At 37.6% G+C, this 23,855-nt stretch overlaps 1 protein-coding gene across 4 annotated transcripts in view; it reads left to right on the top strand.

Annotated features, from left to right (window-relative positions):
- The window catches only part of PDS5B (PDS5 cohesin associated factor B), a 183,483-nt gene that overhangs the window by 54,276 nt on the left and 105,352 nt on the right, over positions 1 to 23,855 (top strand). For all 4 annotated transcript variants that reach the window (XM_070380439.1, XM_070380440.1, XM_070380437.1 and 1 more), the window contains exons 2-6: positions 15,567 to 15,693; positions 18,428 to 18,631; positions 20,730 to 20,816; positions 20,918 to 21,015; positions 21,650 to 21,776. In XM_070380439.1, coding sequence (XP_070236540.1) covers positions 15,586 to 15,693; positions 18,428 to 18,631; positions 20,730 to 20,816; positions 20,918 to 21,015; positions 21,650 to 21,776 — 624 coding nt within the window. In that variant the 5' untranslated portion in view covers positions 15,567 to 15,585. The remainder of the gene's footprint in view (positions 1 to 15,566; positions 15,694 to 18,427; positions 18,632 to 20,729; positions 20,817 to 20,917; positions 21,016 to 21,649; positions 21,777 to 23,855) is intronic.

The following is a 23,855-nucleotide window of genomic DNA, read 5'->3' as shown; positions in this document are numbered from 1 at the left end:
GTATTGGGGTATAGCCGATCAACAGTGTTGTGGCAGTTTTTGCTGAACAGCAAAGGGACTTATCTCTACGTATACATGTATCCATTCTCCCCCAGATGCCCCTCCCATTTAGGCTGGCACATAAACAGAGTTCCATGTGCTGTACAATAGGTCTTTGTTGGCTACCCATTTTAAATATAGCAGTGAGCATGACCTTCCCAAAGTCTCTCACTATCCCTTCCCCTTGACAACTCTAAAGTTTGTTTTCTAAGTCTGTGAGTCTCTGTTTTGTAAGTTCATTTGGATCATTTCTTTTTAGCTTCCACATATAAGGGATGTCATATGATATTTCTGTCTTACTTCACTCAGTATGACACTCTACATCCATGTTGCTGCAAATGGCATTATTTCCCTTTTGTAAATGGCCGAGTAATATTCCATTGAATATATGTACTACATCTTTATACATTCGTCTGTCAGTGGACATTTAGGTTGCTTCCATGTCTTGGCTGTTGTAAACAGCGCTTCAGTGAAATTGGGGTACGTGCATCCTTTCAGATCATGTTTTTCTCTGGGTATATGCCCAGGAGTGGGATTGCAGCATCATGCTGCTGCTGCTAAGTCACTTCAGTCGTGTCCGACTCTGTGCGACCCCATAGATTGCAGCGCACCAGGCTCCCCCATCCCTGGGATTCTCCAGGCAAGAACACTGGAGTGGGTTGCCATTTTCCTCTCCAACGCATGAAAGTGAAAAGTGAAAGTGAAGTCGCTCAGTCATGTCCGACTCTTAGCGACCCCATGGACTGCAGCCTACCAGGCTCCTCCATCCATGGGATTTTCCAGGCAAGAGTATTGGAGTGGGGTACCATTGCCTTCTCCGTGCAGCATCATATGTAGCTCTATTTTTAGTTTTTTAAAGAACCCCTCCTTACTGTTCTCCATAGTGACCGTACCAGTTTACATTCCCACCAACAGTGCAGAAGGGTTCTCTTCTCTCCGCACCCTCTCCAGCATTTGTTGTTTGTGAATTTTTTAATGAAGGCCATTTTGATTGATGTGAGGTGATAGCTCATTGTGGTTTTGATTTGCATTTCTCTAATATAGTGATGTTGAACATCTTTTCATGTGCCTGCCTGTTGGCCATCTGTATGTCCTCTTTGGAGAAATGTCTGTTCAGGTCTTCTGCCCACTTTTTGAATGGGTTGTTTGTTTTGATGCTATCAAGTGTCATAAGCTGGTTGTAAATTTCTGGGACTGATCCTTCATGGTCACATCATTTGCAAATATTTTCTCCTAGTCTGTGGGTTGTCTTCATTTTGCTTATTGTTGCCTTTCCTGTGCAAAAACTTGTGAGTTTAAGTATGTCCCATTTGTTTATTTTTGCTTTTATTTCCATTATTCTGGAAGACTTATTGAAAAAGACATTGCTGTGATTTATGTTAGAGAAATAACATAAATCTGGAGTGGGTAGCCTATCCCTTTTCCAGTGGATCTTCCTGACCCAGGAATCAAACTGGGGTCTCCTGCATTGCAGGCGGATTCTTTACCAACTGAGCTATCAGGGGAGCCCATGTTAGAGAGTGTTCTGCCAATGTTTTCCTTTAGGAGTTTTACAGTGTCTGGTCTCACATTTAGGTCTTTAATACATTTTGAGCTTATTTTTATGTACAGGGTTAAGAAATGATCTACTTTCATTTTTTTTTAACCTGTGGCTGTCCAGTTTTCCCAGCACCATTTGTTGAAGAGACTGTCTTTACAACATTGTGTGGTCTTGCCTCCTTTATCATAGATTAATTGACCATAGGTGTGTGGGCTTATCCTGTTCCACTGATTCATATTTTATTTTTGGAAACACACATATCTTGTCACAGATGCCTGGACTTGTCTTTTCTCACACTCAGCGTGTCTTTGTGCTTCTGCTCATTGCTCCGTGTTTTCTCTGCCCGGAGTCCTCCCTTAGCCACCTTGTTGTCTGCCACGGCTTAAATTCCAATGTGGCTGACCGCTTTCCCTGCTGTTTCTGATAGAATGGATTGTTCCTTCATTTGTCTTTCCTTTAAAACATTGATTTTGTGTACAAGCTAATGATTTTTAGTCATTGCCCTCCAAACATCACTCGTGTCCCTTTGTCGTCACTTATTTCTCACCCCTAGCCAACTACTCTATCACATCTAATCCCTTGGATCTATTTGTCACTCCCACTGTATAATCATAAGGGATTTGATTTAGGTCATACCTGAATGGTCCAGTGGTTTTCCCTACTTTCTTCAACTTAAATCTGAATTTGGCAATAAGGAGTTCATGATCTGAGCCACAGTCAGCTCCCAGTCTTATTTTTGCTGACTGTATAGAGTTTCTCCATCTTTGGCTACAAATAATATAATCAGTCTGATTTTGGTGTTGACCATCTGGTGATATCCATGTGTAGAGTCATCTCTTGTGTTGTTGGAAGAGGGTGTTTGCTATGACCAGTGTGTTCTCTTGGCAAAACTCTATTAGCCTTTGCCCTGCTTCATTTTGTACTCCAGGGCCAAACTTGCCTGTTATTCCAGGTATCTGTTGACTTACTACTTTTGCATTCCAGTCCCCTATAATGAAAAGGACATCTTTTTTTGGTGTTAGTTCTAGAAAGTCTTGTTAGGTCATCACAGAACCTTTCAAGTTTAGTGTCTTCGGCATTAGTGATTGAGGCATAGACTTGGATTACTGTGATATTGAATGGTTTGCCTTGGAAACGAACAGAGATCATGCTGTCATTTTTGAGACTGCACCCAAGTACTGCATTTCAGACTCTTGTTGACTGTGATAGTCACTCCATTTCTTCTAAGGGATTCTTGCCCACAGTAGTAGATATAATGGTCATCTGAATTAAATTCACCCATGATGGTCCATTTTAGTTCACTGATTCCTAAAATGTCAGTGTTCACTCTTGCCATCTCCTGTTTGACTACTTCCAATTTACCTTGATTCATGGACCTAACATTCCAGGTTCCTGTGCAATATTGTTCTTTACAGCATCGGACTTCACTTCCATCACCAGTCACATCCACAACTGGGCATTGTTTTCACTTTGGTTCCGTCTCTTCATTCTTTCTGGAGTTATTTCTCCACTCTTCTCTAGTAGCATATTGGGCACCTTCCAACCTGGGGAGTTCATCTTTCAGTGTCCTATCTTTTTGCCTTTTCATACTGTTCATGGGGTTCTCAAGGCAAGAATACTGAGTGGTTTGCCATTCTCTTCTCCAGTGGACCACATTCTGTCAGAACGTATGGAGGTTCGTGACATTGTGCAGGAGGCAGTGATCAAGACCGTCCCCAAGGAAAAGAAATGCAAAAAGGCAAAATGGCTGTCTGAGGAGGTCTTACAAATAGCTGAGAAAAGAAGAGAAGCTAAAGGCAAAGGAGAAAAGGAAAGATATATCTATCTGAATGCAGAGTTGCAAAGAATAGCAAGGATTGATAAGAAAGCCTTCCTCAGTGATCAATGCAAATAAATAGAAGAAAACAATAGAATGGAAAAGACATAGATAGAAATCTCTTCAAGAAAATCAGAAATACCAAGGGAACATTTCATGCAAAGATGGGCACAATAAAGGTCAGAAATAGTATGGACCTAGTAGAAGCAGATGGAGAAGGCAATGGCACCCCACTCCAGTACTCTTGCCTGGCAAATCCCATGGGCGGAGGAGCCTGGTAGGTTGCAGTCCATGGGGTCGCTAGGAGTCGGGCACAGCTGAGCGACTTCACTTTCACTTTTCACTTTCATGTGTTGGAGAAGGAAATGGCAACCCACTCCAGTGTTCTTGCCTGGAGAATCCCAGGGACGGCAGAGCCTGGTGGGCTGCCATCTATGGGGTTGCACAGAGTTGGACACGACTGAAGCGACTTAGCAGCAGCAGCAGCAGTAGAAGCAGAAGATATTAAGTGGTGGCAAGAATACACAGAAGAAGTATACAAAAAAGATCTTAATGACCCAGATATTTAGGGTGGTGTGATCACTCACCTAGAGCCAGACATCCTGGAATGCAAAGTCAAGGGACCTCAGGAAGCACCACTGCTAGTGGTGCTTGGTGGAAGTTAGTGCAGGCGATGGAATTCCAGTTGAGCTATTTCATATCCTAAAAGATGATGCTGTTGAAGTGCTGCACTCAATATGCCAGCATATTTGGAAAACTCAGTAGTGGCCACAGGACTGAGAAAGGTCTGTTTTCATTCCAATCCCTAAGAAAGGCAGTGCAAAAAAAAATAAAAATAAAAAAAAAAAAAAGAAAGGCAGTGCAAAGAATGTTCAAACTACTGCACTATTGCACTCATCTCACATGCTAGTAAAATAATGCTTGAAATTCTCCAAGTCAGGCTTCAGCAATATGTGAACCGAGAACTTCCAGATGTTCAAGCTGGATTTAGAAAAGGCAGGGGAACCAGAGATCAAATTGCCAACACCCACTGGATCATAGAAAAAGCAAGAGTTCCAGAAAAACATCTGCTTTATTGAGTACAACCAGCCTTTGACTGTGTGAATCACTACAAACTGTGGAAAATTCTGAAAGACATGGGAATACCAGACCACCTTATGTACCTCCTGAGGAATCTGTATGCAGGTCGAGAAGCAACTGTTACAACCAGACATGAAATGATGGACTGGTTCCAAATTCAGAAAGGAGTACATCAAGGCTGTATATTGTCACCCTGTTGATTTAACTTATATGCAGGGTACATCATGTGAAATACCGGGCTGGATGAAGCACAAGCTGGAATCAAGATTGCCAGAGAAAAATCAGTAACCTCACACGTGCAGATGACACTACCCTTCTGGCCGAAAGTGAAGAAGAACTAAAGAGCCTCTTGATGAAAGTGAAAGAGGAGAGTGAAAATGTTGGCTTAAAACTCAACATTCAGAAAACTAAGATCATGGCATCTTGTCCCATCACTTCATGGCAAATAGATGGGGGAACAATGGAAACAGTGAGAGACTTTATTTTCTTGGGCTCCACAGTCACTTCAGATGGTAACTGCAGCCATGAATTTAAAAGACACTTGCTCCTTGGAAGAAAAGCTATGGCTAACCTAGATAGCATATTAAAAAGCAGAGATGTTACTTTGCTGACAAAGGTCTGTCTAGTCAAAGCTATGGTTTTTCTAGTAGTCATGTATGGATGTGAGAGTTGGACTATAAAGAAAGCTGAGTGCTGAAGAATTGATGCTCTTGAACTGTGGTCATGAGTGTTAGGGGATTCAGTGTGCTCCAAAGATTGGAAGTTAATTAGGTTAAGGGAATAAGTATTGAAAATCACATATTGATTATTCTCAGTTTAGTTGCTGAATAACTTCAGCATGGTTGATCTCTGATCTTCAGTTTCCTCACTTTTAAAGTGGGCATAATATAGGATTCATCATATTATTACTAGTATTTGGAATAAAGACAGAATATTTGTTGAGCTCTTTTTATCCTTCATGTTAGCATTAGATATGCACCAGTGAACAACATAGGATACTTGTTCTGTTACATTTTATACTTTAGAAGGGTAAACAGACATTGGAGGATAAATATTTACAGTTATGGTTACATTTTTGAGGGAAACGTGCAAGGGTGCTGTGAGAGCATGTAGTAGAGATTTAACTGAGCTTGGGCAAATTTGGTAAAGTGTCTCTGAGACAGAGAAGAGGAAGCAGAAAGAAGAGCAGACACTTAGAAGGATCTTGGTTTGATGCCTTATGACATAGAAGTGTAGTGATAAAATGGTCAGATTATTATATGTTGAACTTATTTCTAAGTCAGTGGGAACCTGTTTAAGGCAATAGATATGAAGAGATTGGCATATTAAGATCATCTGGCTGCTGTGTGAAGGATGAATTGGAGGTGACTAAGATTAGGTTATAGTGAAGTAATGGACAAATGAAGCTGAATTCCATTTTGTTTTGTACATGGCATTTACAGGACTTGATAGTTGCGTTTAAGTGTTGAAAGAGAATAGTCAAAGGTTAGGCCCAGTTTTCTGGGAGCAACACTGGATGCACCAGGACTCCCTATGCAGAGAGAAGATTGAAGAGTGCTTAATGGAAGAGGAAGAAATTGGTTTGTTGTTTGGTTTTGAGTTTTTTTAGATTCAAGATCCCTTTGAGAATAGGGCTTTCCTCATGGCTCAGTTGGTAAAAAATCTGCCTGCAATACTGGAGACCCAGGTTCTCTTCCCGGGGTGGGGAAGAGAATACCTTTGAGAATACCTAAATAGAAATGTTAGGTTGGCGGTGGTATGTGTGGATTGGAGTTCAGAAGAGACCTCTTGGTGGGGTATTTTGAAGTGGCTTTAAGAAAGCTTGGGGCAGAAGCCTTGGGAGAAAAACATGTAGACCAAGAAGTGAACAGAGGAAATAGAATTAAGCCTTGGTGAATTAGTATTTAGAGGTTGGATAGAAGAAAAGGAAACAAAGGAGACAGTTACTAGTAATAGGAGAAAAACCAGGAAAAGGTAAAATGTAGTAGAAATCAAAGGAAAGGAATGTTTCAGAAAGGAGTCTGCTCTCCACTGTGTCATACTGCTCAGAGCAATAAAATTAGGATTGGAAAAGTGTTTTATTTGGCAACGTGGAGGGCAGTGATGACTTTTAGTTAGCTATTACTGCATAACAAATCACCCCAAAACTTAATGGCTTTAAACACCCAACATTTCTTGCAGTTCTCCAGGTTGGCAGCTTGAGTTTGGCTTAACTGGGTAGTTCTTCTGATCTGGGTCAGCCTTAGCTGATTGACCTGGGCTTGCTCATACATCTACAAGTATGTGTCTGTGATCACCCAAAAGTTTGTCTGGGACTGGCTTCCTTCATGATGGTCATGCTTGGTATAACTGAGATCTCTCTCTGTATATGTCTCAGTTTACAGTGGGATAACTTCCATGCGTGTGCTCTTCTTAGGAAGAGTTTCAAGAATGCAAGTCAATAAATTCCAAAACACAAGCACTTTTTAAGCTTGCCAGTGTCCCAGTGACCAAAGTCATAAGACCGTCTCAAATTCAAGTGCTGGAAAAACTCTTCTTGATGAGAGGAGCCACAAAATCACATTGCAAGGCTGTAGATAGAGGGAAGAGAAAAATCTGTTGTAATTTTTGAAGTCAGCCTCAGTGATTATGGCAAAAGCAGTATTGCTGGTGTTGGAGGATGCTGGAAACAGGATTGGGTTAGTATGATAAGAAAATGGGAACTGAGGAAGTACAGATTACTTCTTGGAAAGCTTGGCTCTGAAGGTGGTTTGAGAGAGAAGACAGTAGCTAGAGGCATGTAGAAAGTAAACAGGCATGTTGTACTTTCTTTCCTTTCCCTTCTTGCCCAAATTTCTCTCCGCACAAGAACAGAGTGCTTATGCTGAACACTGAGGGAAGGGATCTAGTAGACACAGAGGATACAGATGCTGAGCAAGAAGAGAGAACGGATGAAGTGAAAGTCTCTAAGAAACCTGTAGAAGATGGGCTTCTGTGCACTTGTGGAGGGATTCGTTTTTGACGTGAAGAGGGTTACATATTTCCCTTAACACAAGGGAAGGAGGGACTTGGTACACTTGTAGTATTGGGTTGGCCAGTAGTTCATTCTGGTTTTCTGTAAGATTGTATGGAAAAACCCGAACAAAATTTATGGCCAGTCACAACAGATTTAGTAATGGGAGACTGGGAAAGTTTCTGTGTGACAGAGCTTCTGTTTTCTCAGGGAAGTAGAGGCTGTCTACTGAGAGTGGGAGTTTTAATAAGAATGTGTGCTTGAGGTTTGATGTGAACAGAGAAACTACATAATATCCCTCAGTGAATGGGACATTGAGCTGACCACTGACTAGGAAATTTTGTTGTTGTTGTTTAGTCGCTTAGTTGTGTCCAACTCTTGTGACCCAATGGACTGTAATACCAATCATTTAATAAATGAGAGATATTATCATTATTAAAATAAAATACTACTTTAAAGGGATTTGTCAGAACACTTTATTAGTTAGAAAGTGGTGCTAGTTGAGATGTTCTCAGGCTTTTAATTCTGCTTCCGTGATGGTCCTTGAAAAGAATGTAGGCAGGAGAGTGACCGTGTGTTTAATCATTTATAAATAAACATTACCAAAAATATGAACAAAATGGGTCTGCTTTCTAAAATGACTTCCTGAAGCATTTAATATTACTTTGTAGTACCAAAACATAGAGGAATAACTATTAAATATACTTAATTTGAATTAATAAAGATGATTCAGTCTGAATGGTTGGGTTAGTGGTAGCATTTATATGGAAAAAAAACTTTTTGTTTTAGTAGTTGGAAAATGTGTAATGTAGCCTTAAGGTTATATACTTAAAGGAGAAAAATGTAATTTATTTTATCTCTTTTCTTTTAGAACACGCTCTTATTATTTTTTCAGTTATCTCTGGCCAAGAAGAAACCCTTCTTACTCTCTCTGTCAGTGTACTGGAAGGGTTGTATTGATATTTATGGAGGGCACCATCTGCTGGTTATAAGAGGTACCAGTTGTAGGAAGCCTACCTTTTACAGCTGTCAGACTTCACAAAATCTTTTTTTCCAACTCCACCTTAAACCTGGAGTAAAGTCCCAGAAGGAAAAGCAAGTTGTAATAATAAACATGGGCAAGTAGAGATTCTAGTAGTGACTAGATTTGATTTCTGTGACTCTGATAAACTTGTTGCTACATACTGGGTGTTTAAGAAAAATTATTATGAAAATGACAGATACCTGTTGTTATTTCTTCCCAGATCAGTTTACCAATGACTGTTGATATTGTTCTCACCCTTGTGGTTTAATCCAGTGAATGCTGTGTTCTTTTTTCCCATTCATTGAAAGGACCTTGATATTTTTACTGCAGTCTTTATTGCATCTTGTGAACATTTATTTACATCTAGGGTAGAATGATGATTTCATTGATTTTTTTTTTTCCCTTTCTAGGATTGTTAGTATGATTTTTTAAATTACCAATATGTTTCTTTTAATTAATGACCACTTTCTTAGAACTTACTCCAGTTCAGTTCAGTCGCTCAGTCGTGTCCAACTCTTTGCGACCCCATGAATCGCAGCACGCCAGGCCTCCCTGTCCATCACCAACTCCCGGAGTTCACCCAGACTCACGTCCATCGAGTCAGTGATGCCATCCAACCATCTTATCCTCTGGCGTCCCCTTCTCCTCCTGCCCCCAATCCCTCCCAGCATCAGAGTCTTTTCCAATGAGTCAACTCTTCGCATGAGGTGGCCGAAGTACTGGAGTTTCAGCTTTAGCATGATTCCTTCCAAAGAAATCCCAGGGCTGATCTCCTTCAGAATGGACTGGTTGGATCTCCTTGCAGTCCAAGGGACTCTCAAGAGTCTTCTCCAACACCACAGTTCAAAGGCATCAATTCTTCGGCGCTCAGCCTTCTTCACAGTCCAACTCTCACATCCATACATGACCACAGGAAAAACCATAGCCTTGACTAGACGAACCTTTGTTGGCAAAGTAATGTCTCTGCTTTTGAATATGCTATCTAGGTTGGTCATAACTTTCCTTCCAAGGAGTAAGTGTCTTTTAATTTCATGGCTGCAGTCACCATCTGCAGTGATTTTGGAGCCCAAAAAAATAAAGTCTGACACTGTTTCCACTGTTTCCCCATCTATTTCCCATGAAGTGATGGGACTGGATGCCATGATCTTCGTTTTCTGAATGTTGAGCTTTAAGCCAACTTTTTCACTCTCCACTTTCACCTTCATCAAGAGGCTTTTGAGTTCCTCTTCACTTTCTGCCATAAGGGTGGTGTCATCTGCATATCTGAGGTTATTGATATTTCTCCCAGCAATCTTGATTCCAGCTTGTGCTTCTTCCAGCCCAGCATTTCTCATGATGTACTCTGCATATAAGTTAAATAAACAGGGTGACAATATACAGCCTTGACGTACTCCTTTTCCTATTTGGAACCAGTCTGTTGTTCCATGTCCAGTTCTAACTGTTGCTTCCTGACCTGCATACATATTTCTCAAGAGGCAGATCAGGTGGTCTGGTATTCCCATCTCTTTCAGAATTTTCCACAGTTTATTGTGATCCACACAGTCAAAGGCTTTGGCATAGTGAATAAAGCAGAAATAGATGTTTTTCTAGAACTCTCTTGCTTTTTTGATGATCCAGTGGACGTTGGCAATTTGGTCTCTGGTTCCTCTGCCTTTTCTAAAACCAGCTTGAACATCAGGAAGTTCACGGTTCACATATTGCTGAAGCCTGGCTTGGAGAATTTTGAGCATTACTTTACTAGCGTGTGAGATGAGTGCAGTTGTGCGGTAGTTTGAGCATTCTTTGGCATTGCCTTTCTTTGGGATTGGAATGAAAACTGACCTTTTCCAGTCCTGTGGCCACTGCTGAGTTTTCCAAATTTGCTGGCATATTCAGTGCAGCACTTTCACAGCATCATCTTTCAGGATTTGAAATAGCTCAACTGGAATTCCATCACCTCCACTAGCTTTGTTCGTAGTGATGCTTTCTAAGGCCCAGTTGACTTCACATTCCAGGATGTCTGGCTCTAGGTCAGTGATCACACCATTGTGATTATCTGGGTCGTGAAGATCTTTTTTGTACAGTTCTTCTGTGTATTCTTGCCATCTCTTCTTTATATCTCCTGCTTCTGTTAGGTCCATAGCATTTCTGTCCTTTATCGAGCCCATCTTTGCACGAAATGTTCTCTTGGTATCTGTAATTTTCTTGAAGAGATCTCTAGTCTTTCCCATTCTGTTGTTTTCCTCTATTTCTTTGCATTGATCGCTGGAGAAGGCTTTCTTATCTCTTCTTGCTATTCTTCGGAAGTCCGCATTCAGATGCTTCTATCTTTCCTTTTCTCCTTTGCTTTTCGCTTCTCTTTTTTTCACAGCTATTTTTAAGGCCTCCCCAGACAACCATTTTGCTTTTTTGCATTTCTTTTCCATGGGGATGGTCTTGATCCCTGTCTCCTGTACAGTGTCATGAACCTCATTCCATAGTTCATCAGGCACTCTATCAGATCTAGGCCCTTAAATCTATTTCTCACTTCCAGTGTATAATCATAAGGGATTTGATTTAGGTCATACCTGTATGGTCTAGTGGTTTTCCCTACTTTCTTCAATTTAAGTCTGAATTCGGCAATAAGGAGTTCATGATCTGAGCCACAGTCAGCTCCTGGTCTTGTTTTTGCTGACTGTATGAAACTTACTCAGTGGTTGTGTAAACTCTTTAGTATTAGAATAGTTTGCTTTTCATTGTTCATTCTGTATACAAAACTGTAGGTTTTATAATGATAGGTACATAATGGTATTTGAAATTAATATATACATATATGTGTGAGGTGTTTAAGTCCCTCAGTTGTGCCCAACTCTTTGCAGCCCAATGGACTGTGTAGCCCGCCAGGCTCCTCTGTCCATGGGATTTTTCAGGCAAGAATACTGGAGTGGGTTGCCATGCCCTCCTCCAGGGGATCTTCCCAGGCAGAGATCAAACCTGGATCTCCTGCACTGGCAGGCAGATTCTTTACTGCTGAGCCACTTGGGAAGTCCATATACGTATGTACTCTCTAGTACATTTATATACAGTGTGTAAATGGACTCTGACACAGGCCTGTTTGTATATAAATAATTTAAGTTACTACTTTCTTATTTGTAGTTCATTTGCTCTATCATAATGTATACTATTGAAATTCAACACAAAATGAATGTCAAATAATTTCTTTGACACTATTTCAGAGGAACAGCTGTGTGTCAATGTATCTTTCCCCTTTGACTTCCCGTAACAGTTGAATAGCCTGTTTCTTTACTGTAATCTTCCTTTCATCTTCTGCATTGCTCTCCTTCTTCTCTCTTTCTCCTTTCCACCTTTTTTCTCTTACATTATTATTTGGTGTTTATTCCTGTTGTTGTCTGGGAAGTACATAAAGAGATCACTTTACCAAGTCCAAGAGCCTGGGGTTATCTTGAAAGAGTGGTGTGTATTTCCAAAGTCACTAACACTATATACCATCTCTCTATCTTCAAACATTTTTTTTTCCTAGTTAAAAAGCAATATTTTTCTCTCTTTTCTGACCCTCTTCTGTTTTCTTTCCTGATCACCCCCAACCCAGCCACATCAGTACAGATATTTCTTAGAGTTTATTCTCTGTATTTCAGCTCACCCTACACATTTTCTTTATTGATTCTGTAAGCCCCCAAAGCGTAAGCTATATGTGGTGCTAAAGTATTTTCTTTCATTGACTTTTCTCTAGAACTTCAGCTTAACATCTCTAGTTGCCTTGTACTCCAAACTTAATTTTTCCAAAAACTTGACTTCTCACTGGTTTTTCCCTATCTCTCTTATGATGAGGGCAATTATTTTATGTGTTCTGCTTACCATTGTATCCTTAGTGCCTAGAGAACTGCTGTCACACCAAGTAAGTTCTCAGTAGATATTTAAATGGTTGACTTTCTTGAATCTTGTAATCATCTTCTACTTCTCTCAAGTAAGCATTCATAGTCTTTGCATCAGTTTTCTTATTCTTAGTCATTCCCTGCAGTCTGTTCCTTGTTAGTTCTTATTGGAATTTTATAGCAGTTTCCTGTTCTTACTGTTTTGATTTCTGCTCTGCCTAGTCTGTACTTCCTATTGGAGCCACCAGCTCTTAAAATAGTTCTGGTCATTGATTCAGCAAGTATTTCTTGAGCACCTACTGTGTTCTAAGGATGCCTAAAATGATACATACTATCCTTGTTCTAAAGGATATCAACCCTGAATATTGATTGGAAGGACTGATACTGAAGCCCCAATATTTTGGCCACCTGATGCAAAGAGCTGACTCATTGGAAAAGACCCTTATGCTGGGAAAGATTGAGGGCAGGAGGAGAAGGGAGTGACAGAGGATGAGATGGTTGGATGGCATCACTGACTCAATGGATGTGACTTTGAGCAAACTCCTGGAGATAGTGAAGGACAGGGAAGCCTGGCGTGCTGCAGTTCACGGGGTCCCAAGGAGTCAGACATGACTTAGTGACTGAACAACAAATCCTTGTTTTAAGGAGCTTATAGTCAAGTAGGGGAAACAGACAAATGAATTTATTAAATGCGATGTGATTAAATGCTTATTATGATATGTTCACAGTTTTCCAAGCTGTAGGAGGAAGAGCCAAGCTCAGCCTAAGGAGGTTGGGAGAAGTTTAAACATAATCTTGAAAATTCAAGGTACATGGAGTTTGTTTATAGAGAGGGACCAGTGAATTTATCTTTACTTTGAGGAAACAGCCCATGTGTATACTCACAGAAGTATTTCAAACCTCTGCTCACAAAACCATTGCTTATGAAGCTGAAGTGCAAACTGAGAGCCCTGCTGCTTTGTTGCTCTACCTTTCCTTCTTTGCTCCCTTTTACTTCCTTCCACTTTTTCCTTTAGTCATGGCTTTAGACCAGTAACAAATTCTGAACTTTGTTCTCTGGGATTTATTCAGATTCTTTTCTCTGTCCTTTTGTTCTGTATGTTGTTAACACTTCACCCCCATCTACTTTCGATTTCTTTCAATCTTCTATTTTTCCAGGCTCGTTGTTTGTTATTTCTGTTGATAACTTTAGGATTTATTGTGATTTAATCATTTAGGGGTAATGTCTGTTTCCTTTGTCAATTTTGAGACCTATCTTAACTCATGTGGCCCTATAGCCACTCTAGAATGGCATGCAAATAATAGGTTCTTGATAAAGTTTTGATTGTACAGATGGAACCATGTCTACATTATTAAGCTGTAGTGTGTGGTCATAATCATGTGTCTGTTGTTAAGGAAGATGAACAGCTTTTGCTTCTGTTGAGGCAAGGTAGAGAGACTTTCTTATATTCCAGGTTCTATGGAAAACTGGGAATCCTATCACATTTATATTTACCTTCCTGTAGAATGGTTTATCCTAGGCATTCACTGAATATCTTCTTTGGTTGAAGGAACACAAACAGCTGTAGGTTTGATTCTTGGCTTTTCCTAACCTGAGGTTGTGAAGTTGTTTTCCTACGTTATATTTTAAAATCCTTTCCAATTGCCTCAATATTTATTTCATTAATCGACCTGAAATTCCTTTTGTGTATGGTGTGATGTATGGGTACAGTGTCATCTTTTTCCATATAGATATGAAAGTCTCAGAATGTAAAAAATTTAAACAACTTTATTGAGATGTAATTTATAGATCATAAAATTAATAGGATTGACCTATTTCAAGTGTGTAGTTGAGTAATTTTTAGTAAATATCCTGAGATGTGAAACTCACCATAGTCCAATTTTAGAATATTTTTATTAGTCCAATAAGATTGCTCATGCTGATGTATAATTAATCTGTCACTGCATTTTTTATAAGTTTTCATCTTGAGTTTTCAGCAGCATCTCTATTACAGGGTTAAACAAGTGATGACAGCAGGTATTTTTTTGTCCTGAAAATAGGTAAAACATTTTCAGAAGAGCATCAATAAGCATGATTTATGCTGTAGGGTGTAGCATCTTACCTTTCTCAGATTCAGAAATCTTTCATATAATTCTTAGTTTGTTGAACTTTTTTCCTTATTTTCTTTTATAGTTGTAAATTGATGTTGAATTTTCTTCAAACATTGTCTCTTAATTTTTTGAGATTATCACATGATTTTTCTTTTTTATTCTGTTAATATGGTGAATTCGACCTTGGATTTCTGGGATTAAACCCAGTTTTTTATCTGCAGCTACATTTGGTTTCTAAGTATTTTTTTTTTTCCTAGTATTTTATTTAAAAACTTTGTAAACAGAAAAGACCTGTTGGTGGTTCTTTTCCCTTTCTCTTTTTCTCATTGGGTGTTAGTATCATGGTTATGCTAGTTAGCTGGATAAAATTGTTAGGTTGGTGAAAGAGTAACTGTGGTTTTGGACTGTGAATTTTAAATCACACAGCTAGGCTCAAACACATCTTTATTAATCAAAATAGGAACCATTACAGTCAACACATTTTTGCTAATGAGAAATAAGTTGGTTTATTCCTGTAGCATAAAAATCCGTGCTTTGGAATGCAGCGAACTCTTGGAAAGCATTATCTTTGGGGGGTTGGGGTAGTATTCTACATTAATGTCAGGAAGGGTCTCTTGTTTGATGTTCTATCTTGACAGGAGTCTGTCCTCCTTTGCCTGTAAGATCATGGAAACTGAACTCTAGATTTGTCAGGGTTGGCAGATGGGCTCAGGGTGTAAGTAGATATAATGTTCCATTTACTTCTCTGGATTCCTGAATTCTCTTAGATTTTGGCCCAAGTAATTTGTAATACTGTAAAAAAAAAAAAATGTATTTTATATATATGTATAATTTTGTAGTATATATTATAAATATTATATACTATTTTATATATGTAGGTAAGTATATAATTAAATAAAATCATATTTTTTTGTAATTGAAGGATTAGTTCAAATAACTTAGCTTGTCACTAATGGAAATGAAAGTAAAAATAAAATTTTAAAATTTGGAGAAATGTTCAATAAAATGATTTTCATTAATTAAATAAATGAATTACTATAAATTAGGAAATAGTTATAATTTTTTTCATGTTTATTATGAATATTGTTAATGCTTTTTTTTTTGGTTTGCATCTAATAGTTTTCTTGTTTTAGGGGTAAAAATATTTCCATCATGGCTCATTCAAAGACAAGGACCAATGATGGAAAAATTACCTATCCTCCTGGTGTCAAGGAAATCTCAGATAAAATATCTAAAGAAGAGATGGTGAGACGGTTAAAGGTGAGTAGAATTAGGTTATGTCCTTTGGGCATCCGTTTAGGATAAGTGGAGTTGGGGAGAGCACCTGCAGAAATCATATAGGGCTGTAAGGCAGCTTGGTAAAGCGCCTTGGTAAATCATAAAGGGCTGTAAGGCAGCTTGGCATATTTCATGGCCAAAACTAGTTAGCTGTAATTAGGAGCTAAGAAAGTGGAATAGGTAAAGAATTGTAGAGTTTCCTTAGCTATTGTTAATTGGAGCATAGTTGGAAAGGTGAAGCTTAGGATTTTTAGGGCCTCCTCTCCTGCTGAGTCGCTTCAGTCGTGTCTGACTCTGTGCCACCCCATAGACGGTAGCCCAACAGGCTCTACTTGGGTATAAAAGACAAATCCCCAGTATGCTTATACTCCTTATTATCTGTCGAAAGTTGTCTCCTTTCTCCGATATCTCATTTATTTTATAAAAACAACCATTTTAATTTGATTTTTAATTATTAAAAATTAAATTTAAAAGATTTAATTCTTTCTACTGAGTATTAAGTCTACATTTTACTTTCTTGTATTTTGAAATGAAATTAAAGAGTTTTACTTTTAGCTCTCGGTTTCTGATGTGCAGCAGTGAGTCAAGATGGATGGCGAACTTCCATTCATGAGGCAGTCACTGTATGGTTAAACTCTTCATGTTTGCTTGAATAATATTTCATCTTTCACCATCATTGATGGTCTTCATGATTAAAATGGTTAGAAGAGCAGAGTGGCCAAGGAGATTATTAAACTGATTAGTTCAGATGTTCTTTATTTTTAAGCATTTTTTTTCCCTTCAGTGTTGTATCCACCTAGACATATTGCCGGTTATTAATATTTATGTATATTTCCAGTGTAGAAAGTTTGCCATAATTAATCACTGAAGGCCCAGGAGCCTTACAATACTACTTTATTGCTGCATGATTATTTTTATTAGAAGAAAAAAACCCCTTGTATTATTATAAATTTCACATAAAATCTTAGTATTGTAGCCTATGCATACAATACTGGAATGACAGATATAAGGTGTTTATTATTCAAAGCAAAAGGCATCTTTGAGCAGATTAAGTTTACCAATATGTGGATCTTTTATCTAGTTGGGAGTTTGTGTATATTTTATTAGAAATGGTTAAGCTGCAAACTGTATATGGTATTTTTCATTTCTGAGTATCTACATTTTCTTGACCTATTAAATTTTTAGAGAAAAAGTATGTTTATTTCCTCACATTTGTTTATATTTCAGCAATGATATCATCCTTATTGTCTGCTAAGAAATGAATGGTAAACACAGAGATAGATTCCACTTATAAGCTTTTAGCATTTAGTGTCTTTTATGGATGTTATTTTCTCAGACATCTTTTTTAATTTAAGGACTTTGGCAGTGGCATCCCACTCCAGTACTCTTGCCTGGAAAATCCCATGGATAGAGGAGCCTGGTAGGCTGCAGTCCATGGGGTTGCTAAGAGTCGGACACGACTAAGAAACTTCACTTTCACTTTTCACTTTCACACATTGGAGAAGGAAATGGCAACCCACTCCAGTGTTCTTTCTTGGAGAATCCCAGGGATGGCAGAGCCTGGTGGGCTGCCGTCTATGGGGTCACACAGAGTCAACATGACTGAAGCAACCTAGCATAGCATAGCATGAAGTATTCAAGAGTTTGTAGCACCATTTGAGTTGTACACAGTATTGAGAAATTCCTGTTATCTAACCCTTGCTTATTTTGGTGGAATGATTGCCACTGTGTTCACATACAGTGCTTGTAGTATCCTTTCCTTATTTTGTAGACATTTATGCCCAGCAATAATCTGCTTAGTTTGCTTTTTTTTTCTAATTTACACTTCCGTCTGTTAAGTTTTAGAAAATCTTGTTAATATGTAAGATGTCATTGTTTTTATAATTCCTAGAGTTTCCTGTAATATTTTATTCAAAGTATACTTTCTCTCTCACTCTTGTGAAGAGATTCCAAGGAAAGAACGAGTTCCTTGCATGTAGCTTTCCCTTCCTCCCTCCATAATACACCTAAGTCCGTCAAAGCATATATCTTAAAAGTAATAAAATTAAGAGGTTAGGAGAGTAGCCCTGGACAGTGTACCCTTAAATTAATGTAGTGCCAGACTGGAAGGATTAGTGTATGCCTGGTCCTGGATTCCGGTGTTGTAGAACTGAGGGTCTGTCCTGTGAGGAACACTGTTAGCCACAGCTGCTGTGAGAACTCAGTATGACATTGGGCATTTCATTACCCACAAGTGTTCACTCTGCAGCTGAGTGGAGATCCATGTGCCATGTGTCTCAGTGGCCCAGTCCAGTCCTACTTGTTCATTGGTATTTGTAGCACCACCTAGTGGATGCCAGATGGTCACCTTTGCGTTGTCCCTGACAAGTTCGGCAATTTTGTTAAGTCTCATGTGAAGTAGAAATAGTGCAGGCTGCTAATATTGAAATTAGAGAAAGCCCTTCACAGAGTTCAACTATGTAATTCTTCATGATTGTTGTTTCTGTCCCACTTGTTACACATGCTATTGAGTCTTACTAATGAACTGTCCACCTCATGTTCTCTTTTACTGTAGCACAGGAAGTACTTCATTGGATGCTACAGATAGATACTTTTAGAGGAAACAAAGTGTATTTATTGAAAGTTAACCTTTGTAATTAATATGGTTTTTATTTTCAGGTGAATATATGTTTACATAGAGGATGTCATTATTTGATTTCATTTTATCTTTATATAGATGGTTGTGAAAACTTTCATGGATATGGACCAGGACTCTGAAGAAGAAAAGGAGCTTTATTTAAACCTAGCTTTACATCTTGCTTCAGACTTTTTCCTCAAGCATCCTGATAAAGATGTTCGCTTACTGGTAGCCTGCTGCCTTGCTGATATTTTCCGAATTTATGCTCCTGAAGCTCCTTATACATCCCCTGATAAATTAAAGGCAAGTACTGATTCAGAGAACTGCCAAGATTGACTGATACTTTATCTTTCTAACTGAAACGGGTATTAAAGTATTTAGATTATTTGTTTGGGGTCTTTGACATTAATTGCAGCAGTCTTTTGCTAAACTATTTTTGTTTTCTTTATTTTCTGTAGAATTTCCTCCTCCCCATTAGTACTTAATTTTATAAAACAAGTTCTGATCTTCACAATAAGAAGTTGATTAGTAAAGTGTATTGTATACTTTTTTTTTTTGGCCACTCTGTGTTGCTTGTGGGATCTTAGTCCCCTGACCAGGGATTGAATCTTGGCCATGGTAGTGAAAGTGCCAAGTCTTAACCACTGGATTGCCAGGGAATTTCCTATACTTTTAAAATTATGTCATCATTAGTGCTATCACTTGGGGTACACTTCCTTTTCCTTTTTAAAAATTCATGTGAAGACCATGTTCATTATTGAAAAGACAGTATCTACTGTAAATGTGAATTTATATGAATCCTAATTCATATAATGGAAGATGTGATGTGCATTGTTCTGAAGAAAATACAATGGGCAAATTTTTAATGAAAGGTAGAAAACATACCTAATACTTTATTATGGTAGTTTTAAGTAAAGGCATGTCAATGAAATGATTCTTAAAAGATGGAAAAAGAAAGGGAATAACCTGGTAAATCCAGTGGATAAAAAGAATGAAAATAAGTATAACTGTGCAAAAAAATATTGAGTAAGGCAGGTTAGAAGAACATTAGAAAGACCAGCAGTAATAAAAGATAACTGCGGAAACCGTGGGTTAGAAAATGAGTCCCACGGGAAGATTACTGAGTATGAATTTAAAAAAGACAATTTAGATTTATTATATTTAACAAGTGTTTATGTTAGTTACCTGTTGGGAACTGGGTTTACCTTGGTGAAAAACAGCCCGGACTTGGTTCTATAGTCAGGGACTTGCATTTTAAAAACTGAAATGAGAAACCTGCTCATTTGATCCCTTGAGCCAGGATTCCGGTAAGGAATGCCCAAACTGCTGTGGGCATGTTTGTCTTATATATCTCACAATTGGGGAGATAGGGAACAATATTTGTCATTTAAAAGTAAAGTGAATTATAAGATTTGAGAATGCTCGGAGACTTAAAGTAGATAATGTGAGCTGGTCGGTGCAGTTGTGTACCCAGATGAATTGTGAACCTCTAATTTGAGGTACTTAATTGATTTAAGGAGTAGTTGTATTTAGTAACCATTTTTGAAGAATGTACTTTTGATAGTATTTTTTTTGGAAAGCTACTTAGTAATCTGCATATTCTGTTTCTTCCCTTTTAAATAAGGTTTATCATTTTACTTATAAGGGAATTTTTTTCTCTGTCTTTTTTTTGACAGATGAGCATGCTTCCTTTCTAAAATTAGCTTTTATAATTTTAGCCTTTTCCAAATTTTCCAAAGACATCATCTCCATACAAATTTGACTCAAAGTGATGCTGAACCTATTGTACGCGGGTATAAAGGGATGTGTAATAAAAAGTCAAAAGCAAGAGATGGAGATAGATAGATAAATTGTAGGGAAAAACAAGTATTAATAATTATAATGACTGGGTAGGAAGCCTGACAAGTTAACTTCTAAGGGTCTTTTTAAAATTTCTAAGTTTCTGCAGTCTATTTTCTTTCCACTTGGTGATTTTGTTTTGCAATTTTAAGTTTCCTAAACTGTGTTCTTTCTATACAATTACCATATATAATGCCATTCCACAAACCTGATCAAATCAGCTTTCAGTCATTGCAACGGGTTCGTTCTAATAACAGCATAAGTTTTACTTTACTCGGTTTTCAGGGCTGTTGTTTTTAACTTACTGTAAGATGTTTTTCTTTCTCTACTTTTAGATCATGGTAAATGATTTACTGTCTTCCTTTAAAGGGGGTTAAGAAATTTGGTGTTTTCATGATAATGCACATTTAAAAAATTTGAGGCAAATGCAAGTTTTTTTTTTCTTTTTTTAAACTGGTTCTTTACAGTTTTGTCATCATAGATACATATGAGTGCTGAATTATCTTTAAGAATTTAGTGGATGTTTTCATAATCTAAACAAAACTTTGTCCCTTTTTTTAAGGATATATTTATGTTTATAACAAGGCAGTTGAAGGGACTAGAAGATACAAAGAGCCCACAATTCAATAGATATTTTTATTTACTTGAGGTAAGCAGTATGTTATATTTTGAAGTGACATTTTAAAATGGTTTCTTAACATGTATATTTTTACTAATTAAAATTTTACCCTTTTCACCTCTTAATTTTAGAACATTGCTTGGGTCAAGTCATATAACATATGCTTTGAGTTGGAAGACAGCAATGAAATTTTTACCCAATTATACAGAACATTATTTTCAGTTATAAAGTAAGTTTACTAAAATTATAATCTTTTTTAAATATAAAGAATTTTTAGCTTATAAATGAATCTGCATAAACTGTGTTTTTATGATGAATATCAGAAGGCTTATATTTGTAACTTAAGAATTCATTAACATGATTTTTATAGATACGTTTTGAAAATAAATACAGCTAATTTTGTATTGTAGAGAATAATACAAGAGTGGCATTAATCTGATATAAAAATATTTTTATTATATTATTTTTCTTTTGTTTAAATCACATATTACTGACCCCTTAATTCCTGTGAATCATTTAGTTTTTTGTGTATTCCTTGTAATCATCTGTTAGAATTAACTTCAACAAAGCAGTTTGATGCTCTGAATTTAAGGCCAAACTAAAGTTACATTTGATTTAATTACTTTTGATTGTGAGACTGATAAAAATTAGCAAACGTAATCTTGGAAATGTAGTTTAAAAAATATTTTGGATGCTACTGTAAGATTTTGGAGAGAAGGAAGCTTTAAATGAATATATACAATTGTATTTAATTAATACCTTAATATCATTGTAAAATAAAGTGTGATGTTCCATGTTATGATTAAATCCTATAAATTTCAGGTATGCTTAAATTTAAATGAAATATCAATTTTGAATTTCAGCAATGGCCACAATCAGAAAGTTCATATGCATATGGTGGATCTCATGAGTTCTATTATTTGTGAAGGTGATACAGTATCTCAGGAGCTTTTGGATACAGTTTTGGTAAATCTGGTACCTGCTCATAAGGTAAGTAGCAAAATATACTTGAATATATATCTAAAATCTGTCAACAGTAGGGTCCAGAATTTACTTATGTTTAAAATGCAGTTTGTCCTGCTTTATTCTTAGTTTTGGAGATTTATTGATTAATGTTAATGAACATTAATTGTGTTTAGTAAAACATAATTGTGTGGATCACAATAAACTGTGGAAAATTCTGAAAGAGATGAGAATCCCAGACCACCTGACCTACCTCTTGAGAAATCTGTATGCAGGTCAGGAAGCAACAGTTAGAACTGGACATGGAACAACAGACTCGTTCCAAATAGGAAAAGGAGTACATCAAGCCTGTATATTGTCACCCTGCTTATTTAACTTATATGCAGAGTACATCATGAGAAACACTGGGCTGGAGGAAACACAAGCTGGAATCAAGATTGCAGGGAGAAATATCAATAACCTCAGATATGCAGATGATACCACCCTTATGGCAGAAAGTGAAGAAGAACTAAAGAGCCTCTTGATGAAAGTGAAAGAGGAGAGAGAAGAAGTTGGCTTAAAGTTCAACATTCAGAAAACGAAGATCATGGCATCCAGTCCCATCACTTCATGGCAAATAGATGGGGAAAGAGTGGAAACAGTGGCTGACTTGATTTTTCTGGACTCCAAAATCACTGCAGATGGTGATTGCAGCCATGAAATTAAAAGACGCTTGCTCCTTGGAAGGAAAGTTGTGACCAACCTAGATAGCATATTCAAAAGCAGAGACATTACTTTGCCAACAAAGGTCCATCTAGTCAAGGCTATCATTTTTCCAGTGGTTACGTATGGATGTGAAAGTTGGACTATAAAGAAAGTGCTGAAGAATTGATGCTTTTGAACTGTGGTGTTGGAGAAGACCTTTGAGAGTTCCTTGGACTGCAAGGAGATCCAACCAATCCATCCTAAGGGAGATCAGTTCTGGGTGTTCATTGGAAGGACTGATGTTGAAGCTGAAACTCCAATACTTTGGCCACCTGATGTGTAGAGCTGACTCATTGAAAAAGACCCTGATACTGGGAAGGATAGGGGCAGGAGGAAAAGGGAACGTCAGAGGATGAGATGGTTGGATGGCATCACTGTATCAATGGACATGGGTTTGGGTAGACTCTGGAAGTTGGTGATGGACAGGGAGGCCTGGCGTGGTTCGTGAGGTCACAAAGAGTCGGACACAACTGAGTGACTGAACTGAACTGAAAACATGAAACACTTAATAGTCATTAATTAAATGGAAAGAAGAGATAACAGATGTAATATATGTGATAAAATATCTGTAATAACTCAGTTTTGTATGGGATTATGTTTCAAGGAATATATTAATAGCTACTTAGAAATGGGTTCAATCCCTGGGTTGAGAAGATCCCTGGAGACGGAAGTGGAAACTCACTCCAGTATTCTTACCTGGAAATTTACAGAGGAGTCTGGCAGGCTATGATCTGTGGAGTCTCAAAGAGTTGTACATGACTGAGCGACTAACACTTTCATTTTCTTTTCTTTGATTCTCTTATATATGTTGGGAGATACATAACCAATTAGGGCCTTGGGTAAAAGATAGTGATAGTATAGTTTGAAAGGAGGGGTGAAATTAAAAGAGAAGTCTTTACTAATTTGGAAAGAAGGAAATGTTGATGGCACTGGTATTTCTTGCCTGGGTAATATTAATCAAGTTGTGTGTGTATATGTGTTTGTGTGTTTTATTCTTTGAAAATGACTTAACACTCTGGTTCTGTGATTCACCAGTATAAAGGTCTTTGTAAACTTAAGACCTTTCTTGCAAAATATAATTTAAGTTTATAGCTATACTGCTTTCTCAGAAATATTGCCAGTGAAAAATGACCTCATAATCTAAAATTTCCAAACTTTTAAAATAGTGCCTGAATACTGAAAAATCAGGCACTAACTAAAAATTCAGATAATATATTTATAAGCTAAAAATGATAAATGCCTTTAACAGAATTAAATATAATGATTTTATGTCTTAATGCCTCTGAGTATAAGAGTTAAAAACATGGTAGCTAGGCATAGGAAAGGAGAAGGTGTAAGGTTGGGGGAAAGAAAAGTGTAAAT

Source organism: Bos mutus, chromosome 12, assembly GCF_027580195.1.
Source record: "Bos mutus isolate GX-2022 chromosome 12, NWIPB_WYAK_1.1, whole genome shotgun sequence".
NCBI classification, from domain to species: domain Eukaryota; kingdom Metazoa; phylum Chordata; class Mammalia; order Artiodactyla; family Bovidae; genus Bos; species Bos mutus.
Note: the sequence above shows the minus strand (reverse complement) of the source record. Positions and strands in the feature narration are given on the sequence as shown.